General features: G+C 46.1%; 1 protein-coding gene across 1 annotated transcript in view; it reads right to left on the bottom strand.

The window, feature by feature from the left end:
• Positions 1–21,665, bottom strand: part of ASCC3 (activating signal cointegrator 1 complex subunit 3) — a 2,002,173-nt gene that overhangs the window by 472,607 nt on the left and 1,507,901 nt on the right. Inside the window, exons 27-29 of the mRNA XM_078648375.1 lie at positions 17,918–18,084; positions 17,650–17,795; positions 17,392–17,512 (exon numbers count right to left, since the gene is read on the bottom strand). Coding sequence (XP_078504501.1) covers positions 17,392–17,512; positions 17,650–17,795; positions 17,918–18,084 — 434 coding nt within the window. The remainder of the gene's footprint in view (positions 1–17,391; positions 17,513–17,649; positions 17,796–17,917; positions 18,085–21,665) is intronic.

Here is a 21,665-nt window from a genome sequence, read left to right as displayed (position 1 = left end):
ACTGATCGGCGTCGGATCCGGACCGGGGTGGGGATCAGGGACGACTTCGCCCGAGAACGGCGCCAGCTGCGACACCCTTGGTGACGACGTCGGCGGAGGGGTCGTAAGGCCGACCGTCGTCGTCACAGACCCAGGCCTGGTTCCTGAGGAACCCTACAGCGTCAGAACCGAAGTCTTCGACGGCGCGGGGGCCGAAGCTGCCGGCCCGCTTGAGCTCCCAGACGGGTCCGCGGGGCCCGAAGGCACCTCAGCGGGACCCGACGGAGGGAGGCGCTGATCTCCTCCGGCGTTGCGTTCAGCCCAGGGACCGGCGGGTGTGGAGCTGGACGTGGCGCTTGCAGCTTCGGCAGAGCCGTGTGGACCATTTCGCCCGAAACCCCGTCCGCGTCGCACGAGCATCGGGGGGAGTCAGAAGAGCGATGTCGCTTCTTTGACCTCTTGTGCCTCGATTTACCGGAGGACTTGGAGCCCGACGAGTGGTGTCGACTCGCCAAGCTGTGATGAATGTGGCCCCGCGACCGGTCCATTTATTATTTATTTATTTATTTAGTCATTTGTAAAGCGCATAACAGCTACCCCCAACGGGGGTGTCCCGGCGCTGACAGCAAGTGAAGTCCCAGAGGGTTCAGTAGAGGGTTCCTGCGGGTTAAATCTGAGAGAAAAAACAGGTTTTGAGTTTCCTGCGAAAAACAACCTCGGATGAGAGAAGTCTAAGTTCTACTGGCAGAGCATTCCACAATCTAGAAGTGGCCACGACGAATGCTCTACCACCTGTTCGGGGCAGACGAAAGCGAGGGCAGAACATGAGTCCAAGATGGTTGGATCTTAGATCCCTCGTAGCAAGAGATCGTCTGATTCTGTGCCTTAAAAAAGCCGGGCCACGGTCGTTAAGAGCTCTAAAGGCCAGGACTAGAGCCTTGAACTGAATGCGATATCTCACCGGTAGCCAATGGAGTTTGGCTAGGTAGGGTGAAATCGAGTGGCGATAAGGGATGTTACATATCAGCCGGGCTGCTGAATTCTGCACAAGTTGCAGCTGGTTAATGAGATATGCCGGGGCACCAACATAAAGGCTGTTGGAATAATCCAGGTGGGATGTAATTAGAGCATGTACAACTGCTCTGCGGGATTCGAGAGGTATGAAAGGAATGATTTTTTTTATCATTCGAAGTTTACCAAAACAGGCTGATGAAACCTTAGTGATTTGGGTTTTACAAGACAATGCTGTGTCAAATTGGAAACCCAAGTTACGGGCAGCTTGCACAGGTACAGGGGGGGGATTGAGTTGGGAGGGCCACCAAATGTTGGAGGGAATAGGAGATTTTTGATTAAAAAATAGCACCTCAGTTTTGTCGGTGTTCAATTTTAAATTGTTGGTGGACATCCATGAGGCGATGTTAACCAGACAATGGCGGAAGTGAGCCATGGTGCTGTCAGAGTGATCCCTAAAAGAAAACACAAGCTGAGTATCATCAGCATAGGAGATCACTCTGACGCCCCACGCCTCAACTAACTCCGCCAATGGCCTCAGGTATACATTAAATAAAAGGGGACTGAGGGCAGATCCCTGCGGTACCCCCCCATCTCAATGATTTTTTGGAGGAGACAAAAGGTCCAAGGGAGACCTGTTGAAATCTATCAGATAAGAAAGATTTCACCCAAGCCAGGGGAGTTCCTCCTACTCCCACCTCCTGTAGGCGAATCAGTAGAGTGTCATGTGAGATGGTATCGAATGCTGCGGATAGGTCGAGGAGGACCAACATGGCCTCCTCGCCCCTATCCACACACTCGCGAATAGATTCAGACACTTCCAGCAGTGCTGATTCTGTGCTGAAATCAGGCCTAAATCCTGACTGTGTATCATGGAGAAGATGGTTAGCTTCCAGATATTCAGACAGCTGCTCCTGTACCACTTTCTCCAACACTTTTGCGGGCTTGGGAAGCAGTGAGATGGGGCGGTAGTTGTTAAAGCATAGTGGGTCGGCGCCTGTTTTTTTTAGAATAGGTATCAACAGTGCCTGTTTCCATGGAGAAGGAAAAAGACCCAACTGCAGAGAGGAGTTCCAAATATCTAACAAGGGCTTCATCAGAATTGGTGCTAAGTCACTCAAAACAAGGGCAGGGGCAGGGTCCAAGGGAGAGCCAGATTTACATTTCAGAAACAGAGATAGAGCATGGTCTTCCATGAGTGGCTGAAATGAGGTGAACACTGCCACATCGTTACTGACCTGGGCTGGCGGTATAGCGAGGGGAATATGCTGGACGTTTACAGTGATGTTATTAATCTTTTCATAAAAAAAGTCAGATAGTCCTTCACTGAGTGAGGGGGTAGGAATAATTGGGGATTCTAGTGCAGAGGGGTTAGCGAATTCCTTAACAATATTAAAGAGGATCTTGGTAGAATTTTCCGCACTTTTAATTTTGTCTGCAAAGTACTCTTTCATGGTCGAGCGTTTCAGTTTATGAAATTCTTTTAGCGCAGATCTATAGCGGGCTTTAGCCTCCAAGTCATATTCACGGCGCCAGCTACGCTCCAGTTTCTTACAATGGCTTCTATTATCTCGCAATAGCTGGGTAAACCAAGGGGCCGAAGGTTTAGATCTTAAAGAGGAGAGGTTTTTTAAGGGGGCAATTTGCTCAATAGCATCAAGGAGATCTTTATTGAGAGTGGCCACACATTCATTAAGATCATTAACTGGAGAAGCCAGAGTGCATTTGAATTCCTGTTCGAGAGCAGAGCAGGTAACTTTGTGCCAATTTCTTCCCTTGTCCCTGCAAAGAGTTTCTATCTTAGGTGACTTGGACATGGACACCTCAAACGGGATTAGATAATGATCCGTCCACGTGAGGGGCACAGACGGAAGGACTATATATATATATTCGAAAAAATCAGATCGAGGGTGTGGCCTGCAGAATGGGTCGGGCCACACACCCTTTGGGATAGGTTCAGGCCTTGCATTGCGTCAAGAAGATTTTTAGCAGGTATACAGTCATGTGCATCCACATGATGGTTAAAATCTCCCAAAACAATAAAGTCGGAATGCCTTAAAGAGAGGTCAGCCGTGGTGGCTATTAGCGAGGTGAGTGCCGACTGATGGGAGCGTGGAGGATTATATACCAACAGTCCTGAAAATATGGCAGCAGATGACTCAGTAATGGAAAAATACAAAGCCTCTATAGGTTCTAAATTTGGAATTTTCCTAGAGGTCATAGTAAGATGTTCCCGTATAATAACAGCTATGCCTCCGCCTTGTTTTGAGCCCTCGCGGCTGATACCTATAAAACGATAGCCCGGGGGAATAGCTAAGGCTATATCTGGGTTGGATGTATCTTTAATCCAGGTCTCGGTGAGAAAAAGTAAATCCCAGGAAGTGGATGATAATAGTATCCAAATCTCGCTTGAATGGCATGGCAAGGAGCGGCAGTTTAATAGACCCGCCTTGAGGGTTTGTGTAGCCAGGGCGGAAGGCTTTACGGTGGGGGCAGGGGAGGTGGTAAGGGCAAAGGAGCAGTTATTACAAGTAAAATTGAGGCAGTAAGAGGAGGCCAAGTTACAACGATTCTCGGGGGTGCAGGGTGCCTGGTTGAGTGCCATGAGCTCGGCTCTAGACCAGGAATGACAACGGGAAGGGGAGGAAGCAGCAGCATGGCTGGCCCTAGGCACGGAGCTGGCACGGACGGGCGCAGACGGGCTTGCCTCTGGCGAGCCTTCGGCGCGCCGTCGGAGCGCCCGCTGCGCTCGTCCGCTGCGCTTCCGATGCCAGGTGACCATTTATGCTTGTGGGGCGGGAGGGGCCGAGCACTAGACCGCTCGCCGGCTCCTCGCCTCACCCAAGATGGCGCCCAAAGTAGTTGAGCCCAGCCAGACCTTAGTCGTCTGGAATGGGGGCTACAGCGCTTAGGGGCAAGGTAAGAAGTACCCAGAGAGCAAGCGCCGAGTGCGCAGGGAAAAAGGTGAATGTTTTAAAAATATAATCGAACACAAAACAGCAGTAAATACAATTTAGCCACAGATTAAAATCGTATGCACCAAATTCCAGTAATTACAGATAGCACAAGCAGGGTCCCGGCTTTCCGCCTCAGGACTTACTCACAGAGCTGTTAATCGCCGAGTGAGGAGAAGATCGAAGGTTTTATGCTTGTGGGGCGGGAGGGGCCGAGCACTAGACCGCTCGCCGGCTCCTCGCCTCACCCAAGATGGCGCCCAAAGTAGTCGAGCCCAGCCAGACCTTAGTCGTCTGGAATGGGGGCTACAGCGCTTAGGGGCAAGGTAAGAAGTACCCAGAGAGCAAGCGCCGAGTGCGCAGGGGAAAAAGGTGAATGTTTTAAAAATATAATCGAACACAAAACAGCAGTAAATACAATTTAGCCATAGATTAAAATCGTATGCACCAAATTCCAGTAATTACAGATAGCACAAGCAGGGTCCCGGCTTTCCGCCTCAGGACTTACTCACAGAGCTGTTAATCGCCGAGTGAGGAGAAGATCGAAGGTTTTATGCTTGTGGGGCGGGAGGGGCCGAGCACTAGACCGCTCGCCGGCTCCTCGCCTCACCCAAGATGGCGCCCAAAGTAGTCGAGCCCAGCCAGACCGTAGTCGTCTGGAATGGGGGCTACAGCGCTTAGGGGCAAGGTAAGAAGTACCCAGAGAGCAAGCGCCGAGTGCGCAGGGAAAAAGGTGAATGTTTTAAAAATATAATCGAACACAAAACAGCAGTAAATACAATTTAGCCACAGATTAAAATCGTATGCACCAAATTCCAGTAATTACAGATAGCACAAGCAGGGTCCCGGCTTTCCGCCTCAGGACTTACTCACAGAGATGTTAATCCATCGACCTCCTCCTGGACCTCGAGCGGCGCGGGGCCGACTGCCGGATCTCGAGGCGCTTACGGGACCGCTGCCGTCTAGCCTTCAACGTCAAGGCCCGGCAGTCGGGGCACGACTTGTCATCGTAGTCGCCCCAGAAGCAATAAAGGCACTGATGGTGGGGGTCGGTAACCGACATCAGTTGGTTACAGTCGTCGCCGGGTTTGAACCGGGGTTGATCCCTATCGGCACCGGAGTCGAGAATCGACTCGAGAAGATCCAAAATAGATTGAAAAAGTTAGTCAAAAAGTGACTAGGAGTACTGCTCTACCTGGATCTGCGCTTGCTGGTGCGGACAAAAGAAGAAATGATGTCAGCGCGCGAGGGTGGTGTCAAAGTACTCCGACGACGTCATCCCGGCGACCACGATGCCGACTACGGACGTAGAGCCGCAGACGACGCCTACCGACGTGCAGGGGTACTGCTACGCAAAACTTTCCGGAATTTGTCTGACGCCTGGGGATATTCTAAGGTAAGGAATCTAACACTAACCTGTTTCTTTCAGATACATTTTTTAACCACGACAAATGGACCCAACAATCAATTTTCTTTGGATCCCCTTAGTCATTTTTTAATACATACCTTACTTACGCATTCTACCCACATCTCCCCACTCACGCTCAAATTCCACATCAGAAAAAAAAAAAGAACTCCGTAAAGAGCCCCCTCGAGGGGCCCGTTGGGCATTGCAGCACTGGCCCAACGAGGAGCTGCCAATGATGAAGCATGACACCCCACATGGTGTGTGAGGGCCCTTGCTCCATAAAGGAGCACTCCCCTTTAGCCTCCACATTATAAGACCTAAATACCTACCAAGGAACTGCACACTCATTGTTGTCATGTATGTACCTATGTTCACGTAGCCACCTGACAAATAGCCAAGATAGGCTATTTGTCAGGTGGTTAGTGCACTAGTAGCAGCCTTGGTACTTATGGAATGAGCCTGCAAGCCTACAGGAGGATGCGTTTTAGCCTGCATGTAGCAGATCATTTTGCAGCGAACAACTGATTCAGAGATGGTCAGCTTTTGCACTGCCTTGCCTTCTTAAACCCCAGAATACCCCCCAAAGAGTTGATCGTCCTCCCAATGTATTGTGGTGAGAATTATATAAAAGCTTAGTGCTCTCTTGGAGTCCAAATTAAGGAGTCTCTCTTCCTCCTTAAAGGAATAAGTTGGAGAAAAGCATGACGAAAGGGTGATAGCTTACCCAACATGAAATGGAGAGACCACTTTTGTCAAAAAGGCCGCGTAGATCCTCAACACTAACTTATCTGGAAAGAATGTTGTAGAATTGGGTTGACAGAAAGAGCCGGAAGCTCGCTCACATGCATAACCGATGTTATCTTGATGAGAAAGATCAGATGCCTTAATGACAAATGTGCAGCAGTTCAAAAAGGGGTGCATAATAAAAAGGGGAAGTAACGTCAAGTTCCACAGTGGCATTACAAAGGGTTTTGGTGGAAACAAGTGTTGAAAACTTTCCAAAAATCTCATCACAACAAATAATTTAAATAGGACTGATCCAGCAACCACAAAAAAGCTAAAAGTTACAAAAGAGCTGACAAATAGCCTATAACAGTACCCAAAGTAAGGACTTGCTGGGCCAGGGACAAAACAAACAACAAAGCTTCAGACAAATTGGCTTGCAGTTGATTAATCTGCCAGATGTGGAATCAAGCCACAAATTGGTCCCAGCGGCTGGTGTATACCAATTTTGCCAAAAGGACGCCTTACAACCAAAATGACATTAACGCCGTCAATGAGGAAGGTCAAATGTTGTCAACTGCTTTCGCTCACTCGCCATGCATGAAGATGCAGATTGTACAGACTCTGCAAAGCCCTGCCCTGCTGCTGCAACAAAGATCCTCGCAAAGTGGTAGTTGGCTGGAGGTCAAATGCTCCTACCCAGGAGTTCTAGGTACCACACTTTCCAGGTCCAATCTAGTGCCACTGGGGTGACTTCTGCCCAGTAGTTTCTCATCTTCTTCAGAGAGATAGTGGAGGGAAAGCACACAGGTCCCAAGTTGCACTCTAGGTGGAATGTGTCTGAGAGAGAGAATAAGAGAGGGACGATGAGAGAGAGAATAAGAGAGAGACGTCTTGGGAACTTCATCGCACAAAAGTACAGACATTGCTCATTCTTGGGGGTAGCAAGAAGATCGAGTGAAGGTTCTTATCATTCTTGGAAGAAGTATTATACAACCCAAGGGAATACCATTCATGGACCAGTAGGCTTCGGCAGCTAAGTTTGTCTGCCCTAGTGCCTGCAGATCCTGTCAGGTGGCTCAACATCAAGGAAACCCCCTAATGGTCCAGCCACTTCCAGAGACATAAGCCTCCTGTCACAGAAACCAAGACCCCACCCGCTTGTTGCAGTATCCCAGGGCAGTGGTGTTGTCCATGAGCACCTGTACCAGCCTCCCTCTGAAAGTCAGCACGAAAGCCTTCAGCGCCAAGCCAAAAACCCGCAGCTCCAACAGATTGACAAGGAGCAGGGCCTCCACCAGAGTCCACTAATCACCACCTTTCTCAGACAGCATCCCCAACCGACAAGCGATGTATCCATCACCACTGTCAAATCTGGGTGGGGTGATGAGTCTGCCACAGAGCCAATCACAGTCTAGCAGCCATCATTGTAGATCTTTTGCAGAGTCCACCGAAATCTGGATACAATGTGACAGATTACCCTGGTGTGGTGCCAACAAGCACTTCCTGTCTACTGCAGAGGACGCCTACGCCATCTGGCATGCTTCACCAGCAGGATGTAGGAAGCCAAAAATCACAATTGCTACAATGAAAATGAGTGTCTGCGAAGTAGTCAGGTATGAGGTTGACAAGTTGATAGTGAACCTCAATGATATGAGGAAATTCAACATTGTCTGTAGGTTCCTGGAGCAACCAGTCATCAAGGTAGTGGAAGACTGGAAGAATTGTGAACCAAAAATGCTTATGGTTCACTGTGAACTGCTGGTAGCGTCTGTGGACCAGCAGGACGGGAATAAGGAAATAAGGGGTTTCCCCTGTTGAGGTACTTAATCCCCTTTGGACAAAGGGCATGGACAAGCTATATAGATGCTTTGTGTGGGTCTAATCTCTCTCACGCTTACCCAGTAGGGTGTTCTGGAACAGAGTGGGTGGGGCATGGCTGTCTTCCTTGTGACAGTGACCTTTGCTTTACTTGTGTTTGTCATGGGTGGAGGGTGTATTTACGTCCTACCCTGAGGTGGGATCCACTTGGGGGTTCTGCCCGCATCTTTCAGCACAATGAGTCTGTGCACTTTTTGTATTGGTCCTTGTTGTAATGTCATCTGCGGGTTAGGCCTTGATTTCGCTGTGTCCTGGACAATATGGGGGATTTGAGGAAGAAAGTGACTGTATATGGTGCACTTATGTTATATTGTATTCTATTCCTTCACCGTTTTTGGTTTTCCCCTTCCATTTTTCCCTTTTGGACTCAGCAACGCCTATATCTGTGGTTAAAAAATATATATATTTTCTTACATAAATGTATGTCTGCAGATCCCACTGTCAATCTGTAATAATGCTATAATCCAGGGTCCAGGATATAGGGCAACCAGTAACTGTGCTAGCGTGAGCATATTGAATTTGTCCTTCGCAGGAGGCATTGAGAGGGTGAAGATCTAAAATAGTACAAAGGGCTCCATTCGTCTTCAGCATCAGGATGTAGCAGGAGTAACACCCAGCTCCTACTTCAGCCTGTCGTGTCCAAGGCTGAGTGAATTACAAATTTAGCTGCATTGCATCCATCCTGGATACCTTGGATCAGGGACACCCTAAATTAATCTGGAACTTCCCGTAAAACTTGGGCCATCGTATCACATACAGCATAGGAGTGGCAGACTACAAAACAGCAATGACAGGGCTAGGAGGAGAAACGAGGGCAGAATTTGAAGTAGTATTCATGCAACTGGCTTATCTTAATTCTTCATACCAGTTTTCCTCATCACATTGGGGGGACAAAATCCTCCCCTTCAACTAAATTGACATTGTTGAATTCCGTGCAGAAAAGACTGCAAAGTCTGGGCCCTACTGTTTGATGAGGGCAAAGCATCAAAATCAGAATGGTTGCTGGATGACGGCACTCTGTTGGGAGTAGGGTGCAGCGTCAGTTGAGGTGGATTCTGCTTGGAGTCGGAAAGCACAATGGGCTGCAAATCCTGCTCCGGCATCAGCATCTGTGTTGACCCAGGACCAAAGTACCAAAGTCTGCATTGGTGTTGAACTCAAAGCAGAATCGAGGGGCACAGAAGGTGTTGAGGGCAGACCTGCCAGTGGTAGTCCGACTCGAGGCCCCTGGGCTGCTTGGGTCCACAAGGCATGGCAGAAGGAATTGGTAAAGTACAGAAAATGTGCAGTATGGTGTCCCTACAGGCTGCAACGTTACTGACTGACCTCAAAAGTCAGGGTGAATCAGGGCTATATTCGAGACTTGCTCCAATGGAGATCAGGAATGAGAGTGGGTGGCATGTTGGCGTCCTCTCTTAAGTCTAAGAGTTACAAAAAGGGGCCAATTCCTGCTTTGATTTGTTATGTTTCTTCCTGAACTTACCAAAAGACTTTGACCGTGACAAAGATCTGCTACTGGAAATACTTCTGAAGGGGTATGGTACCTTCTTTTCGACTCTGGCCAGTCACAGTGTGGAGTCTTCCAATATCATCTGGCAACACACAGCTTTGCCTTTCAGGTACGTCTGGCTATTGGATTCATCTGGATGCATTTATCACAGGCCCTGGAATAGTGCTCAGATCCCAGGCACCACAGACATACAACCCTGATCGAAGCCACCGACATCCAAACCCTCCTCGCCTGAGGAGAAACAGCAGTTTTGATCCTCCTCGACCTCTTGGCAACCTTCAACACCATCTTCCACTATACACTGATCGAAAGACTCCACGACATCAGCATCCAAGTGGACACACTTGCATGGATCACCTTCTTTCTCACCGGATGAACGCAGAGGATCCACCTCCCAGCTTTCACCTCTGAACCCAAAGAGATCACCTTCAGTGTCCCCCAGGGCTCATCCCAAGCTCTTCAATGCATAGATGACCCAGCTGGCCAACATTGTCAGTTCCCACTGTATCAACATAATTTCCAACACAGACGACACCCAACTCATCCTCTCACTCAACGATGACCCCACCACCACCAGAACAAACTTCCACAGATCCCAGACAAACACCGCTGACTTGATGAAGAACAACTGCATGCAGATGAACACAGACAAGACGGAAGTACTGATCTTTGGCAACAGTAGCAACAAATGGAATGACTCCTGGCGGCCATCAGACCTAGGACCCACACCCAATCCCTCCAACTACACCAGAAACCTCGGAATCATCATTGACAGCAGGCTTACCATGCAATAACAGATAGACGCCATCGCCTCCGCCTGCTCCCTCACTCTGTGCATGCTACGAAAGAACTTCAAGTGGCTACCGCTACACAAGAGATACACCATGACACAAGCCTTCATCACCAGCCGACTAGACTACAGCAATGCCCTCTATGTAGAAATCACTGCACACCTTATACAGAGACTTCAGACCATAAGGAACGCCACAACCAGACTCCTCCTCGGTATTCCTCGACGATCCCACATCCCATACCACCTCAGGAAACTCCACTGGATTCTCGTACAGAAGAGATGCCAATTCAAGCTGCTGACCCACACACACATAAGGCTCTACACAACCAAGGACCTTCCTACATTAATCCCCGTATGAACTTCCACCAGCCATCAAGATGACTACACTCCGCCTCCCTTTTGCTTGCCCGTACTCCTCGCATCTACCAAAGCAGAAGGGAAGGACGCTCCTTCTCCCACATTGCAACAAAGACCTGGAAAAGCCTCCCCACACACCTCTGGGCCCTAACCTCATTTCCAGAATTCCAAATAGCCCTCAAGACCTTGCTGTTTGAACAAGCCTCTGAGACCTGCAAGCGCCTGCATACCATATCGGGTGATTAGCCACACTGTTAAATTCCGATTTATTGATTGACATACGTCATAAAGGTCTGTCACAGGCATCTGTTTGTTACAGTCCCCACATGACTTGAAACATATTGTCTTAGGAGGTGACATTTTCACTTGCACACCAAAAGCTTTTGTAAATAGGGTCTTGAAAAGACTGAGGAGTAGGTCGAAATCCAGTCAAAGGGTGCAAAAAGAAAGGTAGTGAGGTCAGTGTGCATGGGTGGCACTTATATTCAGCTCCACTCATCACTTTCAGAGTAGAACAACGTTGACTTCGAGTTTCAGGATTCAACGTACTGGTGTGCAGGAGTACTGCTTTAAAGTTACCTGATCCAGTCTGACACCTGTAGAATATCCATAAGGTGAGGAATCTGCAGTTAGAAGTATCCATCAGAAGGTTGTTGGAACACTGTAGAATGGCTCCCAGGCGAAGGCACTGTTTTGTTAAAGTCAGAAAGTTTAGGGTCCAGGGTGCATAGGAACTAAATTTTTGTGTGGCTTCAGCCGAGAGCTAGACAGATTTAATTTGAAGGTGGACAGAACTTTGGTCTCGACGTCCTACTATGGCGTCAGCAGCATCAGTGCCAGCATGGATGTGACAGGAACCAGCATATATTGTGGTGCTGGTTGTGAAATCTGCTCCAAAGTCTGACCTGAACCTGAGGAACAGCTGGCGCTGATAGAGGTCCTGTGGTCGGGAACCCAGCTGCCAGCCTGCACAAATCCATGGTGCCCAAAGGAACGCCAAAGGGAGCTGGCAGTGTGCCGAAAATGCAAAGCATGGCCGCCTTCATTTATTGCGCTATTGCTAACGGACCCAGAAATTCGGGGTTTATCAGAATCAGCTGCAGAAGTGACTCCTCAATAAGAGAATGGGAGTGAGACTGCAGGGAATCTTGACGTCTTTTGAAGACCTGCTGAGGGACTAACCCTAAGAGCAGACACGTATCCTTGACTTAGTGCGGGAAGGGCCATTGCATGGCTTCTGTGAATGATCAGCGACCTACAGCTTGACTTTGCAGTCCAGAATCTCCTTCAGGTTCATCAAGAGAAACTCCTCACACAACTTGGAGTCGTGAACCGACCACAAACACCAGAGGTACACCATGTGAGGATCACTAACAGACACTTACTTGTTTGCGACAGATTCTAAAAGGTTTAAACCCTGTAGTTTTAGGAGGGGGATATTCCTTTGCACACTGTAAATGGTTTTGAGAGAAAAGCTTGTCAACTGACAAGGAAAAGTAGGAGCTAGGTCTGACGTCAGTGACATTAATGGGGTTTATATATATGCTCCAGCGGTCACTTCCGGGGCAGAACGGAGTCAACGTGGAGCAGCACAACACTATTTATCGTCACGTTGGGGTTGTGCTGAAAAATCTCATGGATCCAGTCTGGAGTCTGTAGAAATTCTATAGCTAAGGAATCTGTAGACAGAAGTATCCATCAGATTAGGATTATCACAGTGCAAATCTCTCATACCCATTGGATGTCAGAGGGTTTACCAACACCAAAATCCTTGCCTACGAAGGCAATCTGTGAGATTCCATGTAAAAAAAAACTCCTGCTGCAGTTTTAATATAGGGTCATAACAATCCACCCTTAAATGCCTAATGACTTTAAACGAGGATTTTTACAATAAATACATCACGCCTACTACTATCTGTATCGTACATTTTATTTTACAACAATAAAAAGTGAGACAGCCAAATACGGAATTTAATGATGTCTAGATTTATTTATCGTACCTCGGCGTGATTCGATTTAAAAACAGTAGACACTGCCTCGATTCTGAATACTTTTTTGCTATAATGGGAACCTATTTTCTACATTAATCTATGTTTTGACCCCGATTTACATATTTATACACAAACACGTCAGTTCTACAATCTTACACATATTTGAGGCCCTCGTTTAAAGCCTGACGTGTAACAGGTTCCCTCCCCCTGTAAAACAGGTGTGGCTAAACAGTCCACGACAGATTTATTGGTCACCAGTGTTTTCTTGCAGCGCTTCTGTGGGTTGTAAATAATCAGAGCTGCCGAGGCCCATCTCTGCTCTGAAATGAATCCTTCGCTTCTGACAGAGGGCTGATGGGAGCAGCCAGACAGACACCTCACAACTGGCACCACAACAGGTTACACGACAAAGTGCGTTTCCCGAGGATAGGATTTCACTGTGTGCCACAGACATTGATACAGAAGCACGCTCAGCTGCTTAAAACTTCCAAGTCAACAGATATATGTAAACTACATTGATTACACAATAGATCAACAAATGAAAGCTAACAGAAATGGGGCACAGCTGAAAGGAGGCTTGCGATAAGGAAATAATGCGTGTTTAGCTTGACTTGTAATATTAGGGCACCATTTCCAATAACAAACTCAGTGTAATGGTGGACACGTGCCACTTAATTTCGGTCTAAAACTGCAAGTAAATTAATTGCTTCTATGCGGGAACATAAACTAAAATGTATTATTAATTTTAAAAATATATATTTATTCACAATATTGCAAGTGCATTAATTGAGGTCCACGAGATTCTAATGTAGTCTGTCGTAGGTGAAACTGCTCCTTTCTATGATTAAAAGTCACAGAATATATCTGATGTCACTAACAAAAACATTAGCTTCTTTGGAGGATACCTGTACTAACACATTTACTTGATAGACAGTACCTTTAATCATCAATTTGTGGCACATAGTTTAACAGTACAATATCATTAATTAAGTCACGACCAGCTGACTGATTAAATACAACAGATACCCATCCAAATCCACAAGTTACTGCCCTTTCTGTCATCAAATCAGTACCTAGATCTAGGACATGTTTTTTGTTTAAATTACTTTCAACCCTGGATTCAACTAATCCACTCTAACTACTTCAAATCCTAAATCAGTCGACTTCCTAGCTTCTGTATCTCAAATCATTCAATTTTCTAGCAATCAAATGTAAAAGTATAACACTAATAGCTTCAGTATTTTAAACACAATCTTTTTAATCGTACCATGTTTTTGCGAATTTTGGAGTGTTGTAAGAAAAGTGGAAACTTGTGAAGAAGGCTGTAACAGACACACGCTGGGAGTTTAGCATAAAGTTGTTCTATACTGCCCCTGATTGGGTCACTTATCTCTACCCTTAAGAAAACTCTGCTGAATTAACACGAAGGTCAGATATGCTTATCTGGTAAAATGGGAAAAAAGGCCCCAAGCCGAGCTAGGTATGATGGGTGGTCATTTTTCTTAAAGGAAGACAATCAGAGTACATGTGGAAAGTAAAGTTTGCACACTTCACTCCAGGATCCTTTATATTTCTATCAGATGTGCACTGTTCTCCTGAGCTTAAATTCTACAACTGGCACTGAATGATAAACTTTTTAAGAAAGCTTCGCGGGTAGCCAAAAGGCTGTCAGACACATTTCTGAAAAGCTGCATAACCTGTAGTGAAATGCACTTCAACCACCTTTATAAAAAAGAAATCATAAATTATTCTTTCAATACATTAATTAAACAAAATTCAGCTGCCTATGGATATTAAATAACAGTAAAGAGTCCAATAGGGGCCTCATTTTCTTCATGAAGAGTACTTCTCATCATATTAAAGTACAAGTTGTTTGAGAAAGCAACATAAAAATGACCGTCTTGGTTGATATGAAAATCTGAACATTCCTTCAAAGTGAAGGATAGACATGTCTATAGGCCAAAATTACCCCGTGACAGCTGTGTGGGGCTCAGTGTAAAAAACTGTAGATTAGATTAGACTTTCATTTCGACCACAACCGCGGCTATAAAAGTACAGCCAGAATACATCACATTACATGACAGGGATTCATCACACATCAATAATCACAGTAATTTTAAAATGTATACTGGATAAAACATCCTTGCAGAGACGTGCAATTCTTAAGATATTAGCACCAAATCAACGTACAGAAGAGAAAATAAAGGGTGAATCACCCCACCCAATAGACACTAACCCTAATAAACAGGTAAAGTGCTAATGTGTTGCAAGATAAATAAGTAATATCATGGCACGTCTGTAAATGTTTAAAAACTATTCTAGATAGAGATACAAACAGGTACAAACTGGATACAACTCATTTAATAGAATACCAATGTATTCCTTCTTTTGATGGCACCCCTAACAAAAAAACATACATTTACATGAATTATAGGGGTCTCTAGAGCTTGGAGGAACTCCAAAGCTACCCGGAAACAACGAATACCCTGTGTCCTAACACTAAAAAGCAAAAACATTTTGCTGAGATCTTGGCAAAATGTGCAGATAAAAACAAAATGTAACACACTTTGAGATAAGAAACGGTATTTTTCACCAGTCCTTCTGGCACAAGGCATTGTAACTAACATTCCAAGCAAGGCACAGAGGGTAAACACATACCAAAGGCTAGAAAAACAGGAAGAGCAGAAAGCCACAAGCCAGACATTCCAGAGAAAATCAACACCATTCCAGGAGCACCATATATGAATACAGTACTCAAAACTCCTAGTTACTGTTACCTGCATAGTGACATCTTTCAAGGCCTTGCCATGAATTACAATTCTCGAATCTTAATCTCTGCAGTGATTTGTTCAGGACAGGCAAGAAAACAATGAAATTGCTAGAGCCAAATAGTTCACTGTACAATTTCTAATTGGAATAGTTGGATAAAGTAGATCTCTCTTAAGGCAGTTGTATGAAAACAGTGGCTATTAAAAGACTGATATAGAAGCAAGACTAAAGGCTGGGATGAACTTAGTAACAGGTACAAATATGGTCAGCTATGCAACAAATAGACTTCTGTTCCTCTCTAAACATTGGAAACATCAAAGCTATGCATTAATTACTCAGGGACATGGAATGTGTCTCAAACCTTCTGAGATATGTACCTTTTAATCCCCAGATGGAAACGCTGATGAGCCTAGACATATATATCAGTATTCTGCAAGCCGCAACCTTGTAAGAAATTAGAGTTTTACAACCCAGTGCTGAATGGGAATCCATGACATCCATTATCTTTATCATGGAATGCACAGTCCTAGCTCTTCAAGACAGCTCTTGCCAGTGTGGAGTAAACCTTTACCGACCTTTTGGAAGGACTTCAATGAGCAGTATCTTTTTCCCAAGACAGGCCTGACTTTCTATACACAGGCACGGATCCAAATGGATTATATGTAAAGAAACCCATATCAAGGGCACATAAGGCTTTGCCATCAGTTTAAAAACACTAAAACAATCCATAGTCTAGGCAATGAAACTGAGACAAAAAACTTTGTGCAGTAGATTAACACACAAGTCACCCATTCAATGGTTACAAGCACAGTAAGCAAGCAAACTACAACTAGTACTTCTTGATTCGATGCTCGCACCTGGAGACAGTGCATACGAAAACTGAGGTCCACAACAAACCCACTGGCAGCAACACTCTTGTGCTTTCCCAGTCACCATTTTAGGTCTCAGGGAAATGTTTCCACTAGGCAATGTGTATGATAAGAGACACAACTCCCCTGATATTGGTAGGCTTGAAGATCAGGCTAAGTAACTTACCCCAAAAATACAGGAGAACAAACATCCCACCAATCCTTCAAGAAAAGGCAAAATAAGAGCTCACAACAGTAACCTGGACTCTCTACTTGAAACATGAACCAAATCCTCTAACAATAAACTTGTGTTACAATGTATTTAGAGCAATCTAACTCCTTTACTAAAAAGGCGAATACATGTTGCGGAATGCTTAATACTGGTTACAGGCAGTAGGAGAAACTACTGTTTAAGTGTAAACAGGCACAACAAGAAACCAAGTAATGATTGCAAGATCAAAAATAACAACTCAAAATCTATACAACCCACAGTTCAGAATCTACCACCAGTGATAAGACACTACCCATGCAGCAAATGAAGAGTGAAGATACACAAGTGCAACCAAGGAGATTGAAATAGGTTTAAATGACCAGTAATAGTGGTGGGTAGAATGGTTGTTTGGAAAGAGTTAATAGGAACTGAGGGCTAACCGGAATATGGTAACTCAGTGGGAGGTAGCAAAGTATGCAAATGAAGACCATAGAAATGCTGGGGCTGCATCACGGGCTGCTATGAGAAATATGTCCATGCATGTTATAACCAAAGATGAAGGGCATCAGAGAACTTTCTAGTTCAGGATAGTGATAAAACACAAGTAACCAACATAACAAAAGTCCTAAGTAAAACTCTCATACTCGAATGACCACACTTACAAGTTACTACTAGACAGTGCTGGCGAATTTGACAATGATTAAACCAAGTCAATGAGGTCTGCTGGTTACAACCAGAAACGAACACTGCAGTGTTATTAAACAGGTGATGAAAAGCCCAGTGCCTTGGCCTTTAGATTAGATTAAAAGTGGTAACATATGAGGATGACCCCAGAGAACTTATTCGGGTGGGTGGGGTGCTTCTATAAAGAACATAACATAAACTGGTAAGTGCTAATTGAATTAGCCATACATTATCGCCTTTATTAACTAAAAGTCACATTCTCTTAAGCTTACCCTGAAAGGATGGCTTGTTCATACTTGCCATGCGAGGGCAATAATGCTGACCAGGGAACCCCTGAATGTGCACCTCTAGAGGAACTGGTCGTACTGATGGACGGAAGTTAAACAGTCCCATCTAAAGACAAAAAAAGGCAACCATCAAACACCACTTTCACAAATAATTTCCATATCATTTTTTTTTCTTTAGAGACTACAGGGTTTTTCAGTAAGTGCAATGTATTTATGATCTTCTTAAACAATGTTGACACATACCTGACCAATCCCAAGCCAGTCAGCAAGGTCTTTGGCATTTGCTAATGCTGTGGAGAGACCAACTATCCTTACAGGTTTCTCAGTGTGGGACGAAATGAAGTTAGTTCGAGACACAATAACCTCGAGCACTGGGCCCCTTTCATCCCCTAGAACGAAAAGAAATGTCCATTGATTAATATGAAGGCTCAGCCACAGTAGTCCCAGTGCAAGGATTCCAAGAGTGTTAAGATGTGTTACCCAAAGGCAGATTCATAAGGTGGATGCTCACCTAGTAAATGGATCTCATCTATGATGAGAATGACAACTTTCTGAACATAGCTCCTGTTCTGCCAGCTTCGGCTGATACCATCCCACTTTTCGGGTGTGGTCACAATGAGGTCAGCTTGTGCGATTGATTTCATATCAGGGGTCACATCTCCTGTCAGCTCAACAACTCTAGAAAAGAGGAAATAAGATCACAGCGATGCCCCCATTCGCTTGACTGTCATCATTTTCAGTGCTATTCAGTTTCATATCACACAACCCAGAGAAGAATAATGTACTTGAAAACCGAGGAAGTGGTAAGAAATTAAAAACACCTTGCCAACAATTAATGGTCATAAATCAGAAAAACTTATTGTGAGAAAGCCCTCGCTAATTGTATTATAATTTTGTTCTTTTTCTTTTGCTATGTGCTGATGCCACTACTAAAGTCTGAACGAGCTGGAAATGGGATTTAAGAACATTTCTAGAGAAAACCATTCAGGAATGCCAACCTTTTATACTTATCTTGCTTAACAATTGCCTCATGTGATCAAATACAATGGACAACCTATGAAAACACCTAGTGATTGCAATGTATATTTGGCATTCATTGAGGAGACACACATTAGCACCCTTTACGCCTTCAGGGTTCAATATTTATTTAGTCTGCCTCTTATTCTCATGTGCTTGTGTACTGGTCTACTGCACGGGGTGCACATACGCATACTTAAAAGGATGTGCCTCACTAGTGCAGCAAGTCCAGTGTTAAAAGCAGCAAATACATTTTTTGGGTATTCAGCTAAATACAATTCCAAGGACATAGCTGAATCGAAAGACAAGGGAGAATATTTTTCCTGATAAGCCCATTTAGTAAAAGCAATAGAAGAACAAGTTACTTACCTTCGGTAACGCTTTTTCTGGTAGATACAATATCTGCCTGTGGATTCCTCACTTTGTGAATATCCCCTTGCGTCAGCAACATTCGGAAATTCTTTTTTTCGTAGCCTCGCGCCGACGTGGAGTCCTGACGTCATAGAGACACGACCTCGCTCGCGACTCCACTGACGTCACCGCCGCCTATAATAGGCCCACGCCGGCGTGATGACATCAGTTCCACCCTTTTTTCCGTGCCATCGAGGCACACGGACGGACCAATGACAGTAGAAATGCACATAGTATACACAGTACACAATAGTCAAGGCAAAACACACAGTGTTAAGCAAAAGCAGGAAAGCAATTGAAACATTACCTTGACAACAAAATATATATATACATTACATTCCAGTAACTCTGGCATAGAAGAGCGGACAACGGGGAGGCGGGTGGGTCAGTGAGGAATCCACAGGCAGATATTGTATCTACCAGAAAAAGCGTTACCGAAGGTAAGTAACTTGTTCTTCTGATAGATACATCTGCCGTGTGGATTCCTCACCTTGTGAATAGAGTCCCACAGCAGTCCCCACTCCCGGAGGAGGGTGTCCACTCTTCTAAACCAGGAAATCCTGGAGGACAGAGCGAGCAAAGTGACCGTCCCTCCTCACCTTGGAATCCAAGCAGTAATGCTTCGCGAAAGTGTGGAGAGAAGACCAAGTTGCCGCCCTACAAATATCTTCAACAGGTACACCTCTAGCCAATGCTGAGGATGAAGATTTAGCCCTTGTAGAATGAGCCCTTATACCCTCTGGTGGTTCCTTACTGGCCAAAGAGTAGCAGATCTTTATGCAGAGGACGATCCATCTCGACAAGGTTCTTTTGTGGACCGCTCTTCCTTTCTTGCAGCCAGCAAAACCAATGAAGAGCTGGTCTTCCAAACGAAAGTCCTTGGATCTGTCCAAGTAAAAGGACACCGCCCTCTTAGGGTCCAGGCGGTGAAGTCTCTCTTCCTCCTTAGAAGGGTGAGGGGGAGGATAGAAGGCAGGTAGGGTAATGGACTGTCCTAGATGGAAGGGAGTTACCACCTTAGGCAGAAAAGCAGCCCTGGTCCTGAGAACCATTCGATCAGCATGAATGGTTAAGAAAGGGGGCTTGTGACTAAGAGCTTGAAGCTCACTTACCCTCCTTGCCGAGGTTATTGCAACGAGGAAGACTGTTTTAAAGGTAAGAAGCCTCATGAGACATTTGTGGAGAGGCTCAAAGGGAGCACCCATCAAAAAGGTCAATACAAGATTCAAGTCCCACTGAGGCACAATAAAAGGAGTAGGAGGGAACTTATTTGTGAGGCCCTTCAAAAACCTTAAAACAACAGGTGATTTAAAAAGAGAGGGCTGGTCAGGCAAACAGAGAAATGCTGACAGCGCAGAAAGATAACCTTTCACCGTGGCAACAGCAAGACCCTGCTGAGCCAGAGAAAGGGCAAACTGGAGAACGTCAGACAAATGGGCTTTCAAAGGGTCAATAGACTTTTCCCCACACCACGAGACAAATTTCGCCCATCTATAAGAATAGACAGACTTAGTGGAGTCACGCCTGGCTGACAAGATGACATCCACAACGTCAGGCGGGAGGGAAAAGGAAATCAGGTTGCCCCGCTCAATCTCCAGGAATGAAGGTGCAATGTCTGGAGGTGGGGGTGTAGAACCTGCCCCTCCATCTGAGAGAGGAGGTCTGCCCTGAGAGGGAGACGGAGCGGCGGGTGAGAGGAGAGGTGGAGAAGATCTGTATACCACACCCTTCTCGGCCAATCCGGGGCGACCAATATGACTTGGGCCCGGTCTTGACGAATCTTCCTCAGAACCCGAGGAATCAAGGGTATGGGGGGAAATGCGTAAAGGAGTTGACCTCTCCAACTCAACTGAAACGCATCCCCCAAGGCTCCTTGCATCGGATACTGGAGACTGCAGAATGACGGGCAGTGAGCATTCTCGCGAGTGGCGAACAGGTCCACCCGAGGAGTTCCCCACGTCCGAAAGACGTGACGAACTACCTCTGGATGAAGCCTCCACTCGTGGTCGGCAGAGAACTGCCGACTGAGACTGTCCGCACGAACGTTCAACACTCCGGCCAGATGATTTGCCATCAGACAAATCCGATGGTCCTGAACCCAGGACCAGAGACGCAGAGCCTCTCTGCAGAGACACTGCGACCCCACTCCTCCCTGCTTGTTGACGTACCACATCGCGGTCGTGTTGTCCGTCAGGACTTGAACCGACTGACCGCGAAGGGAAGGGAGGAAGGCCTTGAGCGCCAAACGAATCGCCCGCAATTCTAGAAGGTTGATATGAAGCAACCTTTCCTCTGGAGACCAAAACCCTTTGACCTCCAGGTCCCCCAGATGAGCACCCCACCCGAGAGTGGATGCATCCGTTATCACTGTGGCCACTGATGGAGGCAGATGAAAAGGCTTCCCTTGTGACAGATTGCCTTCCACGCCCCACCAAGACAGATCCGCCGCAGCTTCTCTGGAGATCCTCACTGACTCCCTGAGATCTCCGTTGTGCTGATACCACTGCCTGCGGAGGCACCACTGGAGTGCCCTCATGTGCCAGCGTGCATGGTTGACCAACAGAATGCAAGAAGCCATCAGACCGAGCAGGCGAAGAACCTTCAGGACTGGAACGACCGCTCCATTGTAAAATAAAGGAATCATTTCCTGTATGTCGCGAATCCTTTGAGGGGGAGGGAATGCACGACATACAGTTGTATCCAGTACAGCACCTATGATCAGGTTGCGCTGGGAGGGCACCAGGTGAGATTTGGGTACGTTTATCGAAAAACCCAACCTGTACAACAACTGGGTTGTCTCCTGCAGATGATGAAGCACAATCTCTGACGAT

Source organism: Lissotriton helveticus, chromosome 6 (assembly GCF_964261635.1).
Source record: "Lissotriton helveticus chromosome 6, aLisHel1.1, whole genome shotgun sequence".
Classification (NCBI taxonomy): domain Eukaryota; kingdom Metazoa; phylum Chordata; class Amphibia; order Caudata; family Salamandridae; genus Lissotriton; species Lissotriton helveticus.
Note: the sequence above shows the minus strand (reverse complement) of the source record. Positions and strands in the feature narration are given on the sequence as shown.